The 24,282-nt window shown below is 37.5% G+C and overlaps 1 protein-coding gene across 1 annotated transcript in view; it reads left to right on the forward strand.

Moving 5' to 3' along the window:
* The window catches only part of LGSN (lengsin, lens protein with glutamine synthetase domain), a 40,955-nt gene extending 24,284 nt beyond the window's left edge, over positions 1-16,671 (forward strand). The window contains exons 2-5 of the mRNA XM_015449259.4: positions 1,052-1,178; positions 2,244-2,432; positions 10,390-10,556; positions 14,938-16,671. Of these exons, the coding sequence (XP_015304745.2) occupies positions 1,052-1,178; positions 2,244-2,432; positions 10,390-10,556; positions 14,938-16,137 (1,683 nt within the window). The 3' untranslated portion in view covers positions 16,138-16,671. The remainder of the gene's footprint in view (positions 1-1,051; positions 1,179-2,243; positions 2,433-10,389; positions 10,557-14,937) is intronic.
* The last annotated feature ends 7,611 nt before the right edge of the window (positions 16,672-24,282 follow it).

Below are 24,282 nucleotides of genomic sequence, written 5' to 3' on the forward strand. Positions count from 1 at the left end.
GGAGGATGAACTGGTTTTATAGGTAAACTGATACAGTTGCTCCCCAGCAACTACTCAACATATATTTATATAACTTGCCTACAGAGGTGAACCCCCTCGGAGGCTGCTTTTCATGAAGATACTAAGCTCAAAGCATTTACGACATGCTTTTTGACCCTGACCCTGTCACTTTCCTCTCTCTTCAAACCACTATGAGGGGTTTGTAAAAAACCTTAAAAATATCAGTGTCAGCTTTTTCAAAATTTTTGGTATATTTTTTTCAGTGACAGCTTTTGTGTCTTGGGACTGCAGGGGTGACTCTGTGCACTGTTAGTGCTGAGATTCCTGAGTTCCCAGCACCAGCCCTTGCCTCACTGCCCAGCTCCCCACTGGGCACATCCTCTCATGTCGAAGATTATAACTAGATTGTGAAAGCTAGGTTATTTTGTTTTAAATGCATTTCCTTAGATTTTCTTAAGCTATAAAATGGTTTGGTCATGATGTTTGTTTTACACATATAAAACACAGTCACAAAATAGCACTTCATGAACTCAAGTACTTTTTTGCAGTGAAGTAAATATTGATGCAATTATTAATTGCATTATTAATTTTTCCTTTTACATAAGGAAAAAGAGAGCAGAAAACACAATTCTTCAGATGCCTATGCCTTCAGACAAAAAGGTTAGAAATCCTAAAAAATAGAAATCATAAAAAGTAAACTTTTTAGTTAAAATAGGTTTTGCAAAAATATTTAGGAATAAATAATATAAAATTCCCCAAGTAAAAAATAAACATAGAAATCTTGAGTAATTAGACAAGGTTTTAATTAACTTAACAATATTTTCTGTACCACATATAAAAGGAGATAGAGAATATCTGGCCTATCAGCACAACGTTGGGCTTTTAAATTTTGAGTTATTCAGGTGAGTGTGGAAGTGACAAAATTTTCATCATTATAAAAGTCTTCTATGCGCATTAAAAAATTGAGCTATTCAAATATACTCTTTTGACATCCAGATATCATTGTTTGAATAATCTGTTATTTGGCTTTTTGTTTATTAATTATCAACAGGACTCAACAAGAGATGAAGGCAGTGAGACTGAAGACAACAGCATGAATAAATTAAGAAGGAAGAAAGTCACTAAACCACGTGTTTGTTCCACTGAAGTCGGAGAAATGGATATGTCCAATTCAAATGGTATCTAACTACTCTGAGCCCTCAGAAATGGTGTGGTCAATGGCAATCTCCATTTGGTCTTTCTTTTCATAAAACATCTTCATTTCTTTTTTGGGAGAAGCAAAAGGACAAATAAAATTTATTCCTATATAGGTGTCATAAAAGATGGCAAATATAAGCTTACAATGTGAATATATAAAAATAACCAATCAAAATATTTACAATGTAAAGAGGGTTAGGATTAGGATGATAGTAGTAGAAAAAAAAAAAAGAACAAAACAGAGGAATGTATGAGTAGGAAGAGAGACAGTTTTCTGCTCTGAAAATGAATACAAGAATCATTACAGAGGATTTGAGGGGCCATAAGAATGGTATGGAAGGTGTTTTCATAACACATTTTGGAACTCCAATTAGATCTCAACAGATCTGAGACACTGCTAAAACTAGAAGTTAATTTGGGCGACAGGCTCAATCCTAGGAATCGCTGTGTCCCCAGGAATTCCCAGCATATGATTATAATAAAAAGAAATCAGATTTTAGTAGAATCTATCTATCTATCTATCTATCTATCTATCTATCTATCTATCTATCTATCTATCTATCTGTTTAGAGACAGTCTCACTCTGTCACCCAGGCTGGAGTGCAGTGGCATGATCTTGGCTCACTGCAATCTCTGTCTCCCGGGCTCAAGCGATCCTCCTGCCTCAGTCTCCTGGGTAGATGGGATTACAGGGCATGCCACCACGCCAGGCTAATTTTTTTGTATTTTTAGTAGAGATGGAGTTTCACCATGTTGGCTGGTCTGGTCTCGAACTCCTGACCTCAAATGATCCACCTGCCTCAGCCTCCCAAAATGCTGGGATTACAGGCTACAGACATGAGCCACTGCACCTGGCCTGTTTTTAAATTCTCTACAAGCAATGCACTTTCTTGGCCAGTGACTAGGGTAGACCACTCCCATTGCCCCTCATTTAATATGTCACTGCTAGGAATATACTATTTTCTCAAGTATTCCTCTCCATATTATATTAAGAGACAGCTGAAAACAATGGGAACATATTTTAACATTTTTCCTTATTACTACAGAGAGGATCAGAAACCAAATTGTGTGCCACAAATTAGGGAATACAAGCAAACCCATCATGGGACCTGGTTCTGATGAGTCTCATCTGTCACATCATGACAAGGAGTCTCAGGATGAGACAACAGTGATAACACCATTGCCCCCCAGAACAACCACCAATGTTCCTGGAGGTGAATTTAACCCAAACTCTGGTAAGGATTTACTGGTAAGGGTTCTGGAACAAACTGGTATGTGGTTCTAGCCCCTAACCCTAAGTCTGTATTTGAATTAGAGAGAATGTAATGTTGGTTGAGGAATACTAGCCTGGAAGTCAGAACACTTACAAAGATTTTTATACCTATCTTTTATAAAATGCTTTGTAGTTTTCTTTACCCTTTAGGCTGTTCATCTGGAAAATAGCGGGGTTGCAATGGAAGATGTCTTGCCTTTTCTAAAAGTAAAATCCTATTATTCTAAGTTTCTGGCTGATTGATAGTGATGTAACTATTTTGGTACATGAGTGTATTGATTAAAACTCACTTGAATGAAAATGCTGGAAATTGGTTATAAAAGGAAATCTAAAAGCCAGGCACAGTGGCTTACACCTGTAATCCCAGCACTTTGGGAGGCTGAGGTGGGGAGATCACTTGAGAAGTGGAATTCGAGACCAGCCTGGGCAACATAGGCAGACCCCGTTTCTACACAATAAAAAAATTAGCTGTGTGTGTGGGCACATGCCTGTGGTCCTAGCTACTTAGGGGAATGAGGTAGGATGATCATTTGAGCCCAGGAGGTTGAAGCTACAGTGAGTTGTGATTGTGCTACTGCATTCCAGCCAGGGTAACAGAGAGAGACCCTACCCCACTACCCGCCTCAGAAAAAAGGAAATCTATAATGACAGGGTTAAACATACAAGATTTGGAAAGATGAGAATATACCAGAGTGGGAAGTTAGAGGGATAGTGTCTACCATGTTACCCTCACTTCTGACACAAATTACAAGTTTTGGAATTCCCCAAGTTAACCTTAGTTTAGATAATTTGCTGGAAGGACTCACTGAACTCACTGAAAGCTGTTATATTCAAGGTTATGGTTTATTACACTACAAGGATAGAGATTAAAATCTGCCATGGGCAGTCCAGGCAACTTCTAAGCACAGAATGTTCACTTGTTCTTTGTTCACTTGTCCTTTCTTAGTGGAGACACGGACAGACAGCATTATTCTCTTGGCAATGACATGAGGAATATTGCCAACCAGGGAAGCTCACTTGAGTCTTGGTGTCCAGAGTCTTTACTGGGGCTTCATGGTTAACTGGGCATTTGGCTGACCTCACTCTCCAGCCCCTTTGGGGATCAAGCAGTTACTGCATGACTTGAAGTCACCACTATAAATAACATTGTTAGAGTTTCTGGCGTGGCCTAGAACCTCTTGGTAAACAAAGACACTCTTGTCAGGCAAGACATTCTAACTGTTTGGAAGGGACCAAGGGCAGAGACCACAGCTCTCTTTGGGCAAGGTTAAATCCTTTAGTACACACAGGGCCTGAGGAGAAGCTACAGCCTGGAAAATAAACACTATCAGAATTCTATATGTATTAGTCTTCTATTGCCACCATAACAAATTACCACAAACTTACTATCTTTTTGAAAATACAAGTGTACTATCTCACAGTTTTGTATGTTAGAAGTCTAGGTTGGTTCATCTGGTTTCCTTGTTTCAGGCTTTCCAAGGCTGAAGTCAAGGTATTGCCATCTGGGTTCTTATCTAGAGACTCCAGGGAACAGTACATTTACAAGTTCATTCAGATTGTTGAGAGAATCCAGTTCTTTGTGACTGTAGAATTGAGGTTCTTGTGTCCTGGCTGTCTGTCAGCTGGGGTGACCCTTATCTCCCAGAAGCCTCTCTCGGTTTTTTGTTTTTTTTTTTAATCTCAGAGATAACAATGCCTCAAATCCTTCTCATATTTAGAAATTCTCTGAATTCCCCTTCTTCCACATCCCTTTTCTGCCTTCAGCTGGAGAAAGCCATCTAATTTCAAGGGCTTACATGGATAATCCAAGATAATATCCCTATTTTAAAGTCCATAACCTTAATTACATTTGCAAAGTCCCTTTTGCCATGCAATTTAACATATTCACATGTTCCAGAGATTAGGTATGGTAGGAATTTTCGTAGGGCTATTCTGTCTACTGATACCAAGAGGAGGCAGGGAAATACTGTGTAGAAGAGGGCAGTTCCCCGGCAAAGGCCCCACCCTCAAGCCTGGAAACCCATGGCCCTGAATAGGAACAGGCATTTCTGTTTTTGTTCCAAAATGTTGCCTTTTCCAAGACCACTCTGGCCCACCATGTCCCTATCCTATGCCCATATAAACCCCAAGCTCCACTGACAGAGCAGCAGAACAGCATGGCAGAGAAGGAGCATCTGAAGGTGGAGAGGAGTTTAGCTGGGGACGGTCAGAGAGGAGATCCATCGCGGGACAGCCAAACTCCAGGGGAAAATGGTATTCCCACTCCATCCCATTTCCTGCTCCCCAACCATCCCACTGAGAGCCACCTCCATCACTCAATAAAATCCCTACATTTGCCGTCCTTCTAGTCCATGTGACCTGATTCTTCCTGGACTCCGGACGAGGAGCCGGGTACCTAGAGAATAGGGTGTAAAAGGCTGTTACCCGGACTTTCCACTGAGCTGGTTAACACTTAGCCGTCCGTGGGTGGTAGAGCTAAAAGAGCATGGTAACACCCCTAAACACTGCCATAGGGCTGCAACCCGAAAGTGCTCACCTTGGCTCACCTGCACGTTCCCCCCTCCCATAAGTGGTTTGAGTGCAATGGCCGAGTAAATGAGTCATGTCCCTGTGGCAAGCCCCGCGAGGAGGTCAGGGAACTCTCCCATCTCACTACCACACCATCTTTCATAACTGAATTTCTCTCTACTTTGGCTTTATGAATTTATCCAAAGTGAAGAGCATGAGCACTACCAACCTCTGAACATCAGGCAGCTGTTGATACAAATGTCCACAGGGGCCAGACAGTTAATACAAAAGATGGGCTGGTATAAGAACATAGGGAGTGGTTCTGGTCATGGGTAAACTGGAGCAGAGAGCAACAAACTATGGCCCAAAGGCAAATTCAGCTTGCTGGTCAGTTTTTCTAAGTAATGTTTACAAATTGTTTATAGCTGCTTTTGTGCTGAAATGACATTTTGCTAAATGAGTAGCTGCAACGAATACCATATGGCCTACATGGTTTCAAATATTTACTATCTGTTCCTTTACAGAAAATGTTTGCCACCCCGTTAAGTAGAGGTTGCCTGCCCATCTAGACTACCTCAGAGTTCCAACTAGTTGTTGCTGTGGAGAAATACCTACCCAGGGTTGCCAGATCTAGTTTCAAAATAAATTTGAACTCAAGATTTTTACATAAAATTTTCTAATAATGAAGTGCTGTCCACTATTTCAAAAAAGTTTCTGAACACTGGGAAGACTAATCAGATAACATCTGCTGGCCACACTGGCTCCTCCAGAGCTTATGGTCATTGTTTTATATATTCTAGTTTTAGCTGCAAAAGAGAGATGGATTTTCCATTTCTTTGTCTTAAGCCAGAAATCTGGAGAAAGATCTTGTGTCGTGAGCTCTCTTTGCACTGTCAGTTGTGACTTAGGGCATGGGTACCGTTACTAACTCAACTTCTTTAGCTCAGAAGTTCCCTTTTTGGCCCAGAGTGTATTAAGTTCTCTATAGGCCCTCAGTACCAAAAATTTAAAACACAAACCAATACATATACATAATTAAAAAAAAATTTTAAAATAAACCCCAAAAATAAGTGTAAGGAATTTTGATATGGTATTGCTTCTTTGGAATAACTTCTCTGAGTTTCTCCAAAAATAATACTTTGTTTTTTTCAAAGAAAAGCCCCCTTTCCCTCCCACTTTTTATTGTATTGCTTTTTTTCCCCGCTTTGTACCTGGTTATTCTGCCACCTGGGCTTTCCAACAATGTCTGCGCTAATATGATGTGGGCAGAAGGTAGCACAAACAGGGTGACTCTCACCATAGCCACAATGATGAAAGATGGCTGGACCTTGAAACAGCATGGTACATTATACTAGGTGTGCAGTAAGCTGAATGTATTCCAGGGTTTTCTCTCAAATGCACTTTTCCCTTTCTTTGAATTGGTGTTTCTGAAGCCAAAACGTCTCTTCAATCTCCGTTTTATAAGTGACCATGGCTTGTTCTGTATAACTGATATATGTCCTTATTGTCACTGAACACGGACAAAATTTCTCCAAGGCCTACTAGGTGCTATAGAGCTTTGACTTTTTTTAAAAAAATGTTTTCTTATTTTTTTCCCTAAACATGCACAGCACTAAAACATCTTCTATAAAAACACATTGATTTAATTTATTAATCCCTTGATGGAATAGAAAAGAAGAAAATCTCCCAGGAACCACACTGTAGGAAAAACAAATGAGCTCCTGAACTGGCAATTATCTGCCAGCTATTCATCTTGTGCAACTGGGAAAGGCTGACCAAAAGGTTTAATTGTAAATAACAAGTATGATTTATTGAAGAAAAATTCAGACAATGATGCAGCAAGATCAGTCGATGCCTTGAAAATGAAATGGGATTGGATAGGTTTCTCATATTTGGTGAAAGAAACTTTTAAATGAAAAATAGATACTTAGGATATATACTAAAATATATGATGACAACTTTTACTTATCAATTAGACAAGGTCAAATCACACAGGATGTATTCATTCATTCACTCACTCACTTATTTAAAAAATATTTGTCCAATGGCTATGAGATGCCTATACTGCTACAAGTACCAAGAAAACAGCAGCGGGTAAAACTAAGCCTTGGCTCTCAAGGAGCTGATAGGCAATGGGGGATGACAGAAACATGTGAGTATACAGTGTGGCAGGTGTCAATAAGGACACTGAAGATAATAGAAACAGAATGATACACTGTTATGTGTTGAATGGTGTTTCTCCAAAATTGTTAAAATGATATCCTAACCTTCGGTACCTGATAATGTGGCTGAATTTGGAGGTACACTCTTTAAAGGGGTAATTAAGGTTAAATGAGGTCAGCAGGGTGACCCCTAATTCAGTATAATTCATGTCCTCCTAAGAAGAAGAGATTAGGTCACAGACATGCACAGAGAAAAGAACATGTGAAGGTGCTGGAAGAAGATGGCTGTCTATTAGCCAAGGGGAGAGAGACCTTAGAAGAAGCAATCCTGCTGACACCTTTGGTTTCCGACCTCTAGCCTTCAGAACTATGAGAAAATAAATTTCTGTTTAAGCCGCCTGTCTGGGGCATTTGTCATAGTAGCTTTAGCAAACTAATACATGTACTCTACTCACTGTCCAGTCACAGAGCAACTTAGAGACTTCAAAATGAATCAAGGGTTAGAGCTGTCTATGTTGTGATCAAGTCTCATACAATTAATACTTCAGGGGATTATGGTTTTGTTTTGTTCTTTTTTCAGCCCTTTTACTGTGTGAACTTATCCCACCCTTGCATTTGATGGCATGTTTATTATCTATACCTGCCCCACTTTATAATATAAAGTTCTGTGAGGGTAGGGCTCTTCCTGGCTGATTCCCAGATACACGTTCAGTATGAATAGTATGTGATGATGAAAAATATCTATGTTGAGTGAATGAATATTATTATTATTTTTATTGATTATTTTTGTTTTTTGAGATGGAGTCTCACTCTGTCGCCCAGGCTGGAGTACAATGGCACCATCTCAGCTCACTGCAATTTCTGCCTCCTGGACTCAAGAGATTCTCCTGCCTCAGCCTCCTGAGTAACTGAGATTACAGGCGAATGCCACCTCCTGGCTATTTAAAAAAATTTTTTTTTATTTTTATAGAGATGGGGTTTCACCATGTTGGTCAGGCTGGCCTTGAACTCCTGACTTCGTGATCCACCCGCCTCAGCCTCCCAAAGTGCTGGGATTACAGGTTTGAGCCACTGTGCCCAGCCGAATATTATTCTTATTTTAAAATAATATGTATTCATTGTAGAAAGTTTAGGAGACACAGATAAAGCAAAAAGCTAGTAAGACTACCTGTTATCCTATTACTGGTGAACCAATAAAATTACCTTTCTCCTTAAAGGGATGTCTTCTTTATAGCTTATGTATAATTTCTTATTATGTTTAGAATATTCATTATCTAAAAATTTCCATATTATTATTATTATTTTTTAAGACAGTCTCTCTTTGTCGTCCAGGCTGGAGTACAGTGGTGCGATCTTGGCTCACTGCAACCTCCACCTCCCAGGCTCAAGCAATTCTTGTGTTTCAGCCTCCTGACTAGCTGGGACTACGGGAGCACAACACCACACCCAGCACATTTTTGTATTTTTAGTAAAGATAGGGTTTTGCCATGTTGCCTAGGCTGGTCTTGAACTCCTGACCCCAAGTGATCTGCCCACCTCAACCTGCCAAACTGCAGGTATTACAGGAGTGAGCCACCGCGCATGACCCAAATTTCCATATTTTAAAATGCCTATCAATTTTGCTTTAAGGAGCATTATTCATCTTGGGCTGAATACCTAATATTTCAGAGTAGGTTGGGAATACAGCAAGTGTTAATTTAGCATGAAACACTTTAATTGCTACAGTTTGTTTGTTTTAAATGGAAGGTAGTTATAAAGCCTCCAGAGTTTCAGAGTAGCCAAATGTATCAGTGATAGCACATTATCACTAATGTATTTGCATATATGGAACCAGTAATTTGTTTTTCCCATGCTTCGTGTACTTAAAATCTACTTAATCTATGTTTCTAAACTGTCAATCTTTATGCTTAGTTTTAAAGCCTAATTATATCTTGCAAAAGAATACTCAGGTATCTCTTTAGAATTATAGCTGCTCAACATCAATGATGTGACGGATTGATGAGTGTTTGGTTGCAGACTTGATCATGATACCATTTACTAGGGCTAGAGTACTTGTACTCACTTTATGCATTTAAGTAGCACTTATATGGTGCTTACTGTCTGCCAGTAACTGTTAATAACCTGTTTAATCCTCCTAACAAGCCTGTGAAGTAGGTCATATGTTACTGATGAGAAATTCAAGGCATAAAGAGGATAAGATTGTTGCTAGGGCAAAGGTAGGATTGGAATGGAGGTGGATGGGCTTCAGTGTTTTGTGCTAACCCAAACTACACTCTGCTGCCTCTCCTAAAAGTTCTGACAGCAACTAACATTTATAATGTATACTATTTGCCTGACAATTCTATGTGCTATAGACATACTAATTTAATTTGTGGTAATAAACCACCCAGCGTGAATCAAAACTCTGCATTCTAGTTTCAGTTCTGCAGTGAACTGATAGTGTGGTTTGGAGTAACTCATTGTGCCACTTTGGGACTCAAGCTAACGAGTTGGTTAGATTAAATGATTTATCTCCAAGGTTCTCTTCTAGCTCTGAAGTTGGAATTTGCAAACTATCTTAAATTCTTGAAAAGAACATTTTTTATGTTTCTAATTTTAAATTGAGTACGCAGTCCAGATTTTTAATCTCCTACATGCTCATTCTTAAAAAAAAAAAAAAAGACACATTTGTTTGCTTATTTAAGCAAGTTTTAAATTTGACAGAAATGTGTAGACTTCTTAGAGTTAGATGCCGTTAAAAATATATAAAGCCCTTTGGGTAAAAAACTCCCAGAATGAGACAAAACCCCAGAAAATAAAACCAAATTCACTTTTAATCACATAGAAATTTAAATTTAGAAATTAACAGTTAGTTCAAGAAGCCCAAATATGTTCAATAATAGTCACCTACAGACAGGCTTTTATGGTCCCTTTTTTGCTGTGAACTTATGCAAATATGTTCTAATTTCCATAAGCAAAAGGATTTTCAGTAAGTATCTACATAAGATTTCGCTATATCCTTATGCAAATAATGTCAATTTTGACCTCGTCCTAACTGATAAATGATCTCAGGTTGTTTAGACACAATATTCTTGGGAAGATGGTAAGGGTAGAATGAGAAAAGTAAGAGATCCAACTGTAAGCCAGTGACATGATGAATATTAATGTTTTTATTAATAATATTGACTAATTCACTACTCTGTAATCTCCTTTTGCTTCTCAGTCCATCATGATCTCCTGAGTTAGAACCTATTTTTTTTTATTTTGCAGATTGCATGAGGGACAGCAGTCAAATTCTGGCCCCACCTCAACTCTCTTCTAGAATGAAACACATTAGACAAGCCATGGCCAAAAATCGCCTCCAGTTTGTACGATTTGAAGCAACAGACCTCCATGGCGTGTCCAGGTCTAAGACTATCCCTGCACACTTTTTTCAAGTGAGTTTAACACACAGTTGTGACTGAATGTAATTTCATGACCATTAGCAGGCAAATGGTTCTTATTACTGTTTCTTATTTTCTTGTAATCTATACAGCAATTCAAGCTGAAAATCAATAACTTATTTTGTTTCTTCCCTTGTTCCTCCCAAACATGTTATTGCTCCCCAAGGAGCTAAACGTGTACTCTCGGCTCTCAAACAGCAATTTCTTTACCCAATAGAAATACAAAACTAATTAAGACTGGTAAATTTAGTCCTTCTGCCTTGAATAATTTTGCTCTACAGAATTATTTTTTCTCCCTTACTGCAATTATGAAGATTGTATTTTATTTGACACAAGAAAATTGCAACAGAAGACCCAAGAGCAAACATAAAGAGGAAAAAATGATTAAATAGAAATAATTTGCTAGATAAAAAACATATTCCTTTCGGCTCCAAATTCTGATAAGAAAATAGTCCATTGTTGTTGGATGACTTAATGAATATTATTAAATTCCTGAAAATGATGATATCAACAAATACTGTGTTTTTGTTGTTTTGAGACTTCCTTAATTTTTTGTATCAGTTTTTGTCATGTGTTTATTTTGATGACTGAGTTGTTGTGTTAATTAAATATCAAATTTCTTAGCAAGGGACATCAGGTCAGTACTATTTAAGAAAGTGTGAAAGTTAAGCATCCTCTAGGTTTAACTATTTTAAAATATTATACTTTTATCACATTAATATCAGATTCTAATTGTTAAATTTGCTTCATGTTGGGAAAAACTGGACATCTTCAAAAACACTTTTTAAAGAATTCTAACAGATTCAAACTTGTTTCTTAAGGAATTATTTGGAGCTGCTTGCAGATATTGTTTCCTCTTCATCCAGGCAAGAATATATGTTGTTTAATTTTTATAAAAAATGTGGATTTTCTTGTGGACAGGCCCAGAATATAATTCAAATGAATCTCTTCCAATCATAAGGAAAAGTAACTGGCACTTTAAGTACTTGCCAAAGACCTCAATATAAAACTGTTTGCTATTCAGTTTTTATCAAATTTTAATCATTTATTTTACTAATGGCACCTACAAGTCCATATATAGGACATTACTCTAGTTTCTCAGTGGAATCCTTTTACAAAAATAAAACAGTATGCTGCTTATACTTGCTAAGGATTGATATAATTGACACAAAGAGAAAAATTCTGCATACTATTTTTATCCAACTGTTACTGAAAATATTTTTCACTATTTTGTTCAATATCCCACATATAAAAAACACTTTTTTTTCTAGAGTTTAGCTAGAGAAAAAGTTTGTCTATCATGAAAATTTTAATGTAACTCATTATACACCTTCTCAATGGCTATATTTATTCTTAGTCCCAGTTTCCTAATAACTAACTTCACTATTTCATTACCTCGTTATTATTATTTTGTTCTCATTTAATGATCATAGAGTATCGATATTTTTTTAAGAAGCCACTTTAAATTCATTTTTGAAACTTGTGAAGGTATAAATAATGATATTAGCACAATGAATATTTGTAATTTAAGACAAAATAATTTATTTTGGAAAATTTGCTGTGACTAGACATTAAAAATAGGTTTAAGAGGCCAGGCGCGGTGGCTTATGCCTGTAATCCTAGCACTTTGGGATGTTGAGGTGGGCGGATCACCTGAGGTCAGGAGTTTGAGACCAGCCTGACCAACATGGTGAAACCCCGTCTCTACTAAAAATACAAAAATTAGCTGGGCCTGATGACAGGGGCCTGTAATCCAGTTACTTGGGAGGCTGAGGCAGGAGAATCACTTGAACCTGGAAGGCAAAGGTTGCAGTGAGCCGAGATCACGCCATTGCACTCCAGCCTGGGCAAAAAGAGTGAAACAGCGTCTCCAAAAAAAAAGAAAAAAACAGATTCATCTGTGCAAAGTAACCTAAATATCGTGTGTGTGTGTACTTTATTCCATCTCAAAAAAAAAATTCATTTGTGCAAAGTAACCTAAACATTGCATGTGTGTGTGGTGTTTAAGGTTTAAACCTTACAACCAACTTATATTATCTCTGTTCTATCAAAAGTGTTGATTTTTATTTAAATTATATGCAAATAATGTAGGCTCTTTCTATATTTGATCTAGCCAAAACATGATACATTGCTATAGACTCGTAACTAATTCTTGGCTTATTTCAAAAGATAACCTTTACTATGGTCCAAGTTTCATTTTTGATAAGGATTTAAGTTATTCTGCAAACATGTTATTGAGCCCATAGTGATCTATATTGAAGATGAAGTTGTTCCAGTGCTTTATATCTATAAACGCTGCTTCAGACAATATATTATCATGAGTATATTCATGTATATTCATATATTTCCCATAACTAATAGAGAGTAGTTTGCATTCTTTATGTCCAAAAAAAGAATAAAGCAAATTACAGTGCCAGAAAAGAGTGTTCAAAAAAATACGTATTAAATAATCTAAAGAATAAAGTGTGACTTTTTACTATTTTTTGAGTTCATGAAGGACTATTGGAGTGAAATGGCAACCCAGCTGTTCTCTACTACTCACAGCCAAGTGAATACAAACACAGATTTAAATTGCAGGAACTCATAGAAGTCTCATGAATAAAATATATTATTTCTCATTTTAGTTATGTAAAGAACTAATATACGGAATTTCAAACTAAAAAACTGACAAGCAGGGAAATGACATTATTGCTTATAGTGAAAATATGAATTAAAGGATTCCATGCTATAGTATTCAAATATCCCACAGTATGCATGTGTGTGTGTGTGTGTGTGTGTGTGTGTGTGTGTGTGTGTATAAAGTTTACATGTACAGGTCTATGAGTGAGTTGGAAAATTAGGTAGGCACCAAATAGTGCTTGGCTCACTCAACTTTATTATTAGTGAAAGTAGACTTGGATCAGTTCAGTCAAATAGCATTCAAAAATGTGTGTAGAGATGGTGGAAAGTGAAGGAGGCAGTGGTTCATGGGCAAATGCAGAAGAGTGAACCAGTAAATTACTTTGGCTAATACCAGCCCCTCTTTGATAGCCATGCTTCTTGGATTCTGGAGGTAACATAAGAAATAATCTGGCTTCCTTCCATCATGTGAGGATACACGAGAAGAAGCCATATACGAACCAGAAAGCAGCCCTCACCAGACACCATATCAGCTGTTGCCTTCATCTTGTACTTCTCAGTCTCCAGAACTAAAGAGGAATAAATTTCTGTTGTTTATAAGCGGAAAAAAAGAGAAAGAAAGAGAAAGAAAGAAAAGGAAAGCATCTGGCTTACAGATTGCTAGGTTGTTTTATTAACCTCATGATCTTCACTGACTTCATGGGAACCAACCTTTTATACTCAGTGATTTTTCTCCATCTATTAAAGTAACCTTCAACCTTGTTGATATATCTAATACATAATTTCCAGAAATTGTTTTACGCGTCTGTTCAACTTAATAACCTTATCGCTTCCCTGTTGCCTGGCACAGAGCAAAAGTTAAATAAATGACCAAATTCACTGAAACCTAGAAATAAACGACTAGAAAGTACCTTAGCAATCGTCTAGTCTAACACGTGTTTTACCGATGTGGAAGCTGAGGCACATAACCCAGTGACTTGCCAAAATTCACAGAAGCAATTAATGAAAGAGCTAGGATGAGAAGGCAGATCTGTTGACAACCAGTTCATGCTGACTTGAAGGTTACAACATTTTGGAAGCTCTAACTTTGGAGTTACAGGTCCACATTCACAGACAAGGGTTCTGGGACTCTGAGACAGTGAGGTTTTTAATTCTTAAATGGGTTGTAAGAGTGAATAAAGAGAGGAATGCAGCTGTCAGCGTCCTGGCTCCCCTGGTGTTAGGACAAATGTGCTGTGTGCCACAGTATTGACCGTAGTCTGCAATTTGAGAAGGATTGAGAATTGTTTACTGTAGACTTTTGAGGGTCAGTTAACTCAGGGTTACAATAAAATAAGCAAAAATAAAGCCTTATCTGAAGAATTAACAACTGTACTATAAAATAAAAAGTGCTTCAGGAAGTACTTTTGATGATGATAATTTCAAATAATTCCATAAGGCTTTACCTTTATTTTTCGCTATAACGGATTTTCTTTATCATTATATCTTTTATTTATAACTGCTATTTTGAGATCTAAGAGCATTTAAGGCCTTCAAGGCTTAAAACATTGCATTGTTTGGGGGTTTTATTTTAAAATATTTGACATTTATCTGATACCAAGTTAGTGTTAACCAACAAATGTTAAACATATATATATATATGTGTGTGTGTGTGTGTGTATATATATATTTTTTTTTTCATTAGCAAGGCTTTTTCTCCCCCAACCCTTTTGTTTGTTTTCAAAACCTAATTTCTTCATTTTTTTTCCTTCTTTAGGAGAAAGTGAGCCATGGAGTTTGCATGCCCCGAGGTTATCTTGAAGTGATACCGAATCCTAAGGACAGTGAAATGAATCGCATAAGAGCCACATGTTTTAATAGTGACATAGTCCTAATGCCAGAGATATCAACCTTTAGCGTTTTGCCATGGGCTGATAGAACTGCAAGAGTGATATGTGATACTTTCACTGTGACTGGTGAGCCTCTTTTGACTTCCCCAAGGTACATTGCAAAGAGGCAGCTGAGCCAGCTGCAGGCCTCTGGCTTTTCCCTGCTTTCTGCTTTCATCTGTGATTTCTGCATTTTTGGTGTGCCCGAATTTTTAAATTCAAAGACTATATCATTTCCTGCTTCAACATTTTTAAATAACCATGATCAGCCCTTCATGCAGGAACTTGTTGATGGCTTGTATCACACTGGAGCAAATGTCGAGAGTTTTTCCTCCTCTACCAGGCCTGGTCAGATGGAAATCTGTTTCCTGCCTGAATTTGGCATTAGCTCAGCTGATAATGCATTTACCCTCAGAACAGGTGTCAAAGAAGTGGCAAGGAAATACAATTACATTTCCAGCTTCTTCATTGAGACTGGATTTTGTAATTCAGGGATTTTGTCTCATAGTCTCTGGGATGTCGATAGGAAGAAGAACATGTTTTGCAGCACTTCTGGAACTGAGCAGCTGACGATCACTGGGAAAAAATGGTTGGCAGGACTCTTGAAGCACTCTGCCGCACTCAGCTGCCTGATGGCGCCTACTGTTAGCTGCCGAAAGCGTTATTCCAAGGACCGTAAAGACCTGAAGGACAGTGTGCCTACAACGTGGGGATACAATGACAACAGCTGTATATTTAATATCAAGTGTCATGGAGAGAAAGGCGCCCGGATAGAAAATAAGCTAGGCTCAGCAACAGCAAACCCTTACTTGGTGCTGGCTGCAACTGTTGCTGCAGGCTTAGATGGACTTCATAGCAGTAATGAGGTCTTGGCTGGTCCAGATGAGAGCACAGACTTTTACCAAGCGGAAACTTCTGAGATCCCTTTAAAACTGGAAGATGCCCTTGTGGCACTGGAAGAAGATCAATGTCTGAGGCAGGCTCTAGGAGAAACCTTTATTCGATATTTTGTTGCCATGAAGAAATATGAGTTGGAGAATGAAGAAATAGCTGCAGAGAGAAATAAATTCTTAGAGTATTTTATTTAGAGTAGAACTCATAACTACTCCTTTAAAGATGTAATTGTTACTTAAAGCTAATCTACCAAAACAAAGACTGAACTTTTGTAATTAACAACAGTAACAATAACAAGACTAGGAATGCTTTTGACTTTTTTTTTTTCCTCCATGGAATATTTGACAGATGAAGTAGGACTGCTGAGAAGATTCTGATAACAGAAACAAACAACAAAGTCGTGTTGAAGCTACAATATGCAAACTTACCAGATCTTGTCAGTTAGTTATTTCCTATGTGTATGTTGACCTGGATAGGAATATCCAATTTTGGGGGGCAATAAATATATTTGCACATTAAAAAAAAAGACTTAAGCATTAGAAAGCAAATTTAAATGACTAAAAAAGAAAAAAAATAAAAGGAGGAAAAATTTTAATGGTACACATAGGTTATGACTTCCAGGGAGACAAATATACTAATATAGTCTTGCTAATCAAATAATATTGTGAATCTAGGTTGTGTGCATCATTATGGTCTTTCTAAACAAGTTAAATAAACTTTTGCCAAAATAATGACAGGTAGGCAGTTTTCCCCTAAGTCACTTCTCTTTTCACGCTTTTCCACTAGCTCCTGAAAAGCTTATGAATTTCAAGGTTATAATGTCCTCAAGAAACAAATCCCTAAGGAATAGAATTGGAGCTGGGAACAACGAGGTCAGATTTTAAAAGTAGTTAAAGCCTTTCTTTAAACAATGCCTCGTATAGAAGTTTGATACATAAAGTATAGATAGAAAGAAGTTTGTGTGTGAGGGTAGGCGGGCTCTGTCTACTCTGCTTCACTCTTTGAAACTAGATGTCCCTCTGAAACCTCTCGTGCTCTGTGGAGTGTCAGAACAACTTCCCGGCTAGCCGGGGCTGTTTGGAGTTTAAGTTTGTTATTCAAATTACTAAATCTGCTGCTCACAGAGCTTGGTACCTCCCCAGAGAATATTACATGTTCCAGGCCTTTGTTTGAATGAGATAATATTGTAACTATCACTAAAGTTTAGCTTCTTTTGGGAGGAAGTCCAAAATCCACTTACTAGCAAATGAAAATGTTGTTCTACTGCTTAGGATCAAACAGCAGATTTTATGTTCAATTAAAACTGACTGTGGTTTCAATTTAGATAGCAAACACACAAGGAGAGGATGAGAATTTGGCTCAGATCCTCTTATTAAAATTCTTAGTACTCAGTAGCTTAAATAGTGAAAGTCAGTCTGTCCTTCACTAATTACTCCCTTCTTTTCTCCACACACAAAAGAAGTGTGTTTGGATACATAAGAAGAAAGTTCCCAGCACTTTGGGAGGCCAAGGCGGGAGGATTGCTTGAGGCCGGGAGTTTGAGTCCAGCCTGGACCACATAGAGAACCCATTTCTAAAAAAAAAACAAACAAACAAACAAACAAAAAAAAACAAACCCTGGCATGGTGGCATGTGCCTGTAGTCCCAGCTAATTGGGAGGCTGAGAAGGGAGGATCGCTTGAGCCTCAGCATTTGAGGCTGCAGTGAGCCATGATCACACCACTGCACTACAGCTTGGAGGACAGAGTGAGACACTGTCTTAAAAAAAGGAAAAGAATAAAATTCATGGATGCATATGGGGTAGAGAAAAAGATAGTGTAGGGTAGGTGGGGGAAGGAAGGGAATCTGTCCTGAAACCTCCAAAATGAAATCCCACACATTACATCATGTGAGGGATAAGGAAGACTCTCATGCCAATTTTCTAGTTGTCTGCCTATATTCATTTCCCCCTCTGTTCTCAGTAATAAAGCCTCAATATGTTCATTGAAAGCAATGAAAAATGAAATGATATTTCTGAGCCTTCATTAAGGTTGGATGTGGTCATGTTATTAGGTTCAGTGCAAAGAGGTGAAAGTAGAAGTGTTGTATGTAAGTTCTTTAGGACATTTTCTTTTCTTTTCTTGTATTTTTTTTTTTTTTTTTCGAGATGGAGTCTCACTTTGTCACCCAGGCTGAAGTGCAATGGCGGGTCTTGGCTCACTACAATCTCTGCCCCCTGGGTTCAAGCAATTCTTCTGCCTCAGCCTCCCAAGTGGCTGGGATCACAGGTGTCTGCTACCATGCCTGGCCTTTTAGTAGAGATGGGGTTTCACCATGTTGGCCAGTCTGGTCTTGCACTCCTGACCTCAGGTGAACAGCCCGCCTTGGCCTCCCAAAGTGCTAGGATTACAAGCGTGAGCCATCATGCCCTACCACACTTTAGGACATTTTTCTAAGTGACAGATGCTGTGTACTCTGCCTTTTCTCTCTAGCTACCTTCACCCTTCCTGCTGACTGGCCTACAGATAATATGGCTAGGATAATGTCCTTGGGAAGGAAGGTTTGCTCCACAGGGTGCAGTAATAAGGTGGAACCTCTGCTTTGTAGAGCAGTTTGACTTGCCTACATCCAGACATTTACCTGAGAGAGAACCAAACTTCTATCTTCTTTAGGCCACAATGGTTTTGATTCTTTGTTAGTTGCAATGAAATTTTTCTCTTTTGCATGTGTGTTTTGAATGTGTGTATGTGTGTGTGTGCGCGTGCGTGCATATGAGTGGGGCATTTGAGGGATTTGGGGATGAAAGAAAAAAGGTATAAGAACCAGTGAAAGACCACTTCCTCAATATTCCCACTTCTAAAGAGGATAATCCCACTTCTAAAGAGGATAATCTGAGTTAATCAAAGGGATCCACACATGCAAAAAATGGGATTGGCTCTAACCTATCCCTATAAACTGGCATATCCCTTTATAGTCCATAGGCCTTAATGAAATGTGTCTAATGCATTGACTTCATTTTACCATAATAAGTAAAAGATGCTGTAAAAAGTCTGTTAATCACAGTGTTTGAAGCCCTTTTTTCCCCTTTCACATTAATAGCATAACTTAAAACACAGTACTCAGGATGCCATGTGAAGACATTATATATATTATCTTCAGAATTAAGTGTACAGTAGTGAGTCAACAGAAAATATTCAGCCATAGATTACAAATCAGTTGATAACGTAAGTTGGTGTGGCAGTCTCCACCAAGATTTCAGTCAGGTGTGTGCTGATGTATATTCTTGTTCTTTAAGGCAACCCGAAAAGAGGCATTGGCCAACAGAGTTCAGGGCCAAAGACAAATTGGGGTAGGTACATGTCAAAATCAGTTACCTATTTTTCTATTTCTTTCATCTGTTCATAGGCTTTCTATTGTTGAAGGGACTTTCTGCTGATGCTTCTACCTTCTTAGGCTGGGTTAAGAGGGTCAGACATTCATTCAGCAGCACTTATTGAGCACCATTTGTGTGCTAGGCCTTTTGCTGGGGGCCATTATACTAGGGGAGACCAAAACAAAGATGAGCAGACAATGAAAGAGTTTTGGATCTGGGTGTCTTAAGCAGAACAGAAATAATTTTTTTTTGGAGGCCTAATGCTGAAAAAAACTATTTGGAAAGCTTCTTTATGGCTCGAAAAGGGTTTTTTATTAATAGCTTTACAAAAATTACTTTCTTATTTTCATTTACTATAATTGTTCTAATCAAAGCTTAGGGGAAAAATGTGATTACTGAATTTAAAGTTGGTTATTAAATGAGTATACATAAAAAATGTAAATTAAAAGCGATAATGTTTTAAGACTAGAAACTAAAACATTAGTATTGTAGTAACAAGTTTCTATTTTCAAGGACATTCTATAATCTAAAATTTCATTTTACAGTGTCTGAATAACAACAAAGCTTGAAATGATTATTTGAAGGCAATGAAAGATAAAAAAACTTTAATCTGAATAAAAATGGAAAGCATACAGTGAAGTCTGAGCTTATCAGTAAAACAGAATAGTCTATTGACATATCTCCAGTCATCTGTTTGACAAAATATACTTACCAATATGTTTATGATATAGATATAAATGGACAATACCTTTAACCCTGGGTTTTCTATTATAGGGGTTAGAATTTGTATCTTTAAACATTACCTATGTGCACAGTGCCTTCCCTATTAAAGCTCTTCTCATGCTGCCTAAAATTAGGGGTTTGCATGATACTTCCTAATTAGGATGTGAATTCTAAGAATAAAAGGAACAGATCTTACTTACATTTGCATTAATACTTCTTGTTCCTTGCATATTTTCTGGAATTCAATTAATGTTTAATCAATCAATCAATCAATCAATCAATGCATATGTTATTAGCATAATACAATACTGTGCTTGTTCAGTATAAAACACACAAATTCACATATCCGGAGAGAGGGAGGAATAGAGACAGTGGAGAAGACCAACAGTTTGTGTTTTTTCATTGATCCTACAATTTCTGCCATTAGAAGAACTTCTTCAGGTTTTCTGCTTCTAGAAACTCCTGAATAAACACCATTTGATTAGCTTGATGGGGATCAAAAGAACAAGAACAAGAACAACAACAACAACAACAAAAACAAAACAAAAAAAGAGAGAGCAAGGTGAAGTTGTCATGTTTTTTAGCCATGGGGAACCTTTCAGTAGCTCTCTTACATTTGTGGAATCCCTCTTCTTTGGGCTCTTGTCTCCCAAGTAGAAGTCAGAACCTCACCTTCCCAGTTTCTCTTGCTGCCATGGTACAAGGACCATGCAAGATGCAGTCATAAAACCCTCAGGGACTCCACTCTGCTGAGCCTGAAGGAGGCAGCAGCGACAGGCATCCATGGGTGCCATCCTGGGGTGGCATTGTGGGGGGGCATTGGTTTTGCTATTGTCCAATGCCAGTGGCTGTCAGGTCTCTGGAAGAGTCAAGCATAGCTTCTGAACCTGATTTTCTGGACCTCCCAGATTCTATTAAATATCTAATTTTTTTTTAAAAAATTCCCTTTTTCTTAAAGTAGTTTGAATTTTTAAAAAGAAGCCTGACTGAAAAACAGTATATAAAAAGACAAGCAACGAGCAAGAAAACTTTGATAAGGGAGAAGAAGAAAGAAAGGGATAGAATTACCCTTAATCAGAAGACTAGGAACAATTGAATGTGTATACTAGATACAGATTAAACAAAGGTTTATTAAGCTCCTAGTACATAACATACATCATGTGGGCACTTTCTCATTCATTTCCTTATTTCATGCTGTCTACAATTTTATGAGAAAGGTATACTTATTATTTTTAAAAACAAGAGATTTAAGACCCTAAAAAGTTGTTGTGTTGAAAGAACTAGGAATCAAATCCAGGTTTCTACTCTCAGTCTCATGGTCTCTGTGCTACACCAAAATGCCCTTCACTACACGGACTCAGCTGAGTACAACACCGAAAATTATGCTGAATATTACATTTTAATTTTAAGGCTTCTAGGCATTAAAATGAACAGACGTAGGTAGTAGATATGTGCTTGATATCTCTATCCAGACCAGAAGATCTTATCAAAAGTATGATGCCATAACATTATTTCAGAACTTTTGTCAGATAATAGTAATTCAAGCCTTAAGTAGTTTCATAATTTTTTTGAACACCAAAAAACACCTGGCTGAAATTTCTGACCATCCTTAGAATTTGAAATAGTGCCAATCATTTATTTTGTTTCATTTTAAGAAATATTATTTGACAAGAACTCAGCATTCATTGAGAGCATAAAGGATTTGATACTTCTCTCTGGCTGCTTAAGAAATAAAAGATAAGAAAACACATTGAGTTTTGAAAATAGCCAACCTACATGGAGGGGAAATGTGTAAATTAAGGCAAAAAGAAATTGGCTGAGAACCTGCTACACAATGACATAACAAAGCTTTTTCTTTTCTTTTCTTTTTAAGATGTTCCCTAAGATTAATACAATCAGTTTTACCTGGAAAGAAAAACAACACTTTAAATAATAACTATAAAAATTTAATGTTTATAAAACCGCTAATATATGATTCATTATATACAAATGAATATCAATTTATTGGGCATATCCAAGAGACTACTGGATAAATTGTTACATTATAGAAAAGTTTTCAAACATAAGCTAGAGGGCAGCAACGTACCATTAAACAGTCAGTGTTGGTGGCTCAGAATTCAGTGCAAAGCTGAATATTAAACATAAAAGTAACTGGATTTCAAATCTAGTTACTGTGAATAAATGAAAATTGAAAAAATGTATTAGAAATACTAACAGCAGAAAGGCATTCCCAACCACATGACTTGCATTTGAATATATTTAGGTTAATAGATATTAAATACAGGCTCAATATCAGAGGGGAAGGGGGAAAGGATTGTTGGCAGGATATGATATTACCAATATTTAAGGGTATATTCAAGAGATGTAGAAATATAAAACCGCAGAAACATTAGCTGCATTCTGTGATGCCTAAAATTAATCTAAATGTCTTAAATTTTGGATGACTCTGCAATGGATTTGAAATAAATAGATCTGAAAAGAACTAAAGAAGAAATCTTTAATAAACTATGAAAAAAAGAAAATCCAGTAATTTGTTACTTTGGAGGTTCATTAAAATGAATCACATTATAAGAGCTTCTACAATATCTACAAGTTAAATAAATGCTACAAAGTGTTTGTCTTCTTTCTGTGATCACTAGAAAACATATATATCAATTCACTTTTTATGAGGTAAACAGAAATTATGATACTTTAGTGTTTGAAGTGAAAAACGATTATTAGATAGATAATGAATTGTTTAAGTTAGACACTAGGTAGCATTTTTATTCAATTTTTGAAATAATTGCTTTTGAGAGCCATTTGTATGTAAGTTACTGAAGGGGAAGATACAAAACTGGACAATACATGTTTTACTCCCACAAAGAGTTTTTAACTTAATTAAGAGAAGTGTTTCTAAATGTCTATGGACAGAGGATAGAATTTATGTTGTGAGGAGAAAACAAAGCAGCATAGGGGAGGATGACACTGATCAAACAGTGCGAAGGCTTGGGCTGGATCACAGATTTCCTTAGCTCCAACCACCTTTCTCACAGGATGGCAAGGGTTATAAGGCCCCATGACCTCAGCACTTGAAGAAGGGAAAGAAATGTGGCTAGGAAGGGGCAGATAAAACTAACTCTAATAGGGCTGTGTCTCGTGGCAACACTTCCTTAATTCCCTGACAAAGAACAGGCGTCTTATATCAGACTTATCACCTTTCTACTTTCTCTCTACTTCCAGTGCAAGTGGTGCCTCTCACTGTTGTCAGAATCCCACCCCTCTGGCCTTCTCATGCACTAATGCTAGTAATACCCTCTCTCTACTGTATCTCCAGTAATGTCCCTCTCCGTTTCTTTCCCATCAGAATTTAACATGTTGACATGGTTGCAAGGTGCATAATGCAACACACACACATGCTCACACACACAAGGACAAAATCTATTAACCCCAAGTACCCTTCTCACTTCTCTCCTTCTCTTTAAAATCAAACTTATTTGTTAGGTTACATGTCCTGGCTCTTTCTACTTCCTCTTACTATTTACTCCCCATAGCTTCCTGTCACTGTCCCTAAATATTTTGGTTTCTACCTCCACCAATCCACTCCAACTGTTCTCATTAAGATTAATAGTAACCTCCCTCTTGTTAAATACAGGGGATATTTCTGATTCATGTTTTATGACTAGTAAACAGAATTTGAAACTGCTGACCTCTACCTCTTTGTCAAAATCCTTTTCTGTTGACTTGCAAGACAATAGAGGTTCTAGATGTTCTGTCTCTGGCCACTTCTCAGCTTTTCAATGTCTTGTGAATTCCTCTTTTCTGCCTGAAATTTGATGTTGATTATTATTCAAGATCCTTCCATTCTTGGTCCTTTCCTCCCTCTAAAAATTGTCCCTACAACATCTATTTGTTATTAATATTATTTTCTATGGATTAAGATATTTATTTATTTATTTATTTATTTATTTATTTATTTATTTATTTTTGAGACAGTCTCATTCTGTCATCCGGGCTGGAATGCAGTAGCGTGATCTTGGCTCACTGAAACCTCTGCCTCCCAGGTTCAAATGGATCTCCTGCCTCAGCCTACCAAGTAGCTGGGATGATGGGAACGCACCATCAAGCCTGGCTAATTTTTGTATTTTTAGTAGAAACGGGGTTTCACCATGTTGGCCAGTCTGGTCTTGAACTCCTGGCCTCAAGTGATCCATCTGCCTCAGCCTCCCAAAGTGCTGGGATTACAGGCAAGAGCCACTGTATCTGGCCAAGACTCTTGGTTAAAAGT

Source organism: Macaca fascicularis, chromosome 4 (genome assembly GCF_037993035.2).
Source record: "Macaca fascicularis isolate 582-1 chromosome 4, T2T-MFA8v1.1".
NCBI lineage: Eukaryota > Metazoa > Chordata > Mammalia > Primates > Cercopithecidae > Macaca > Macaca fascicularis.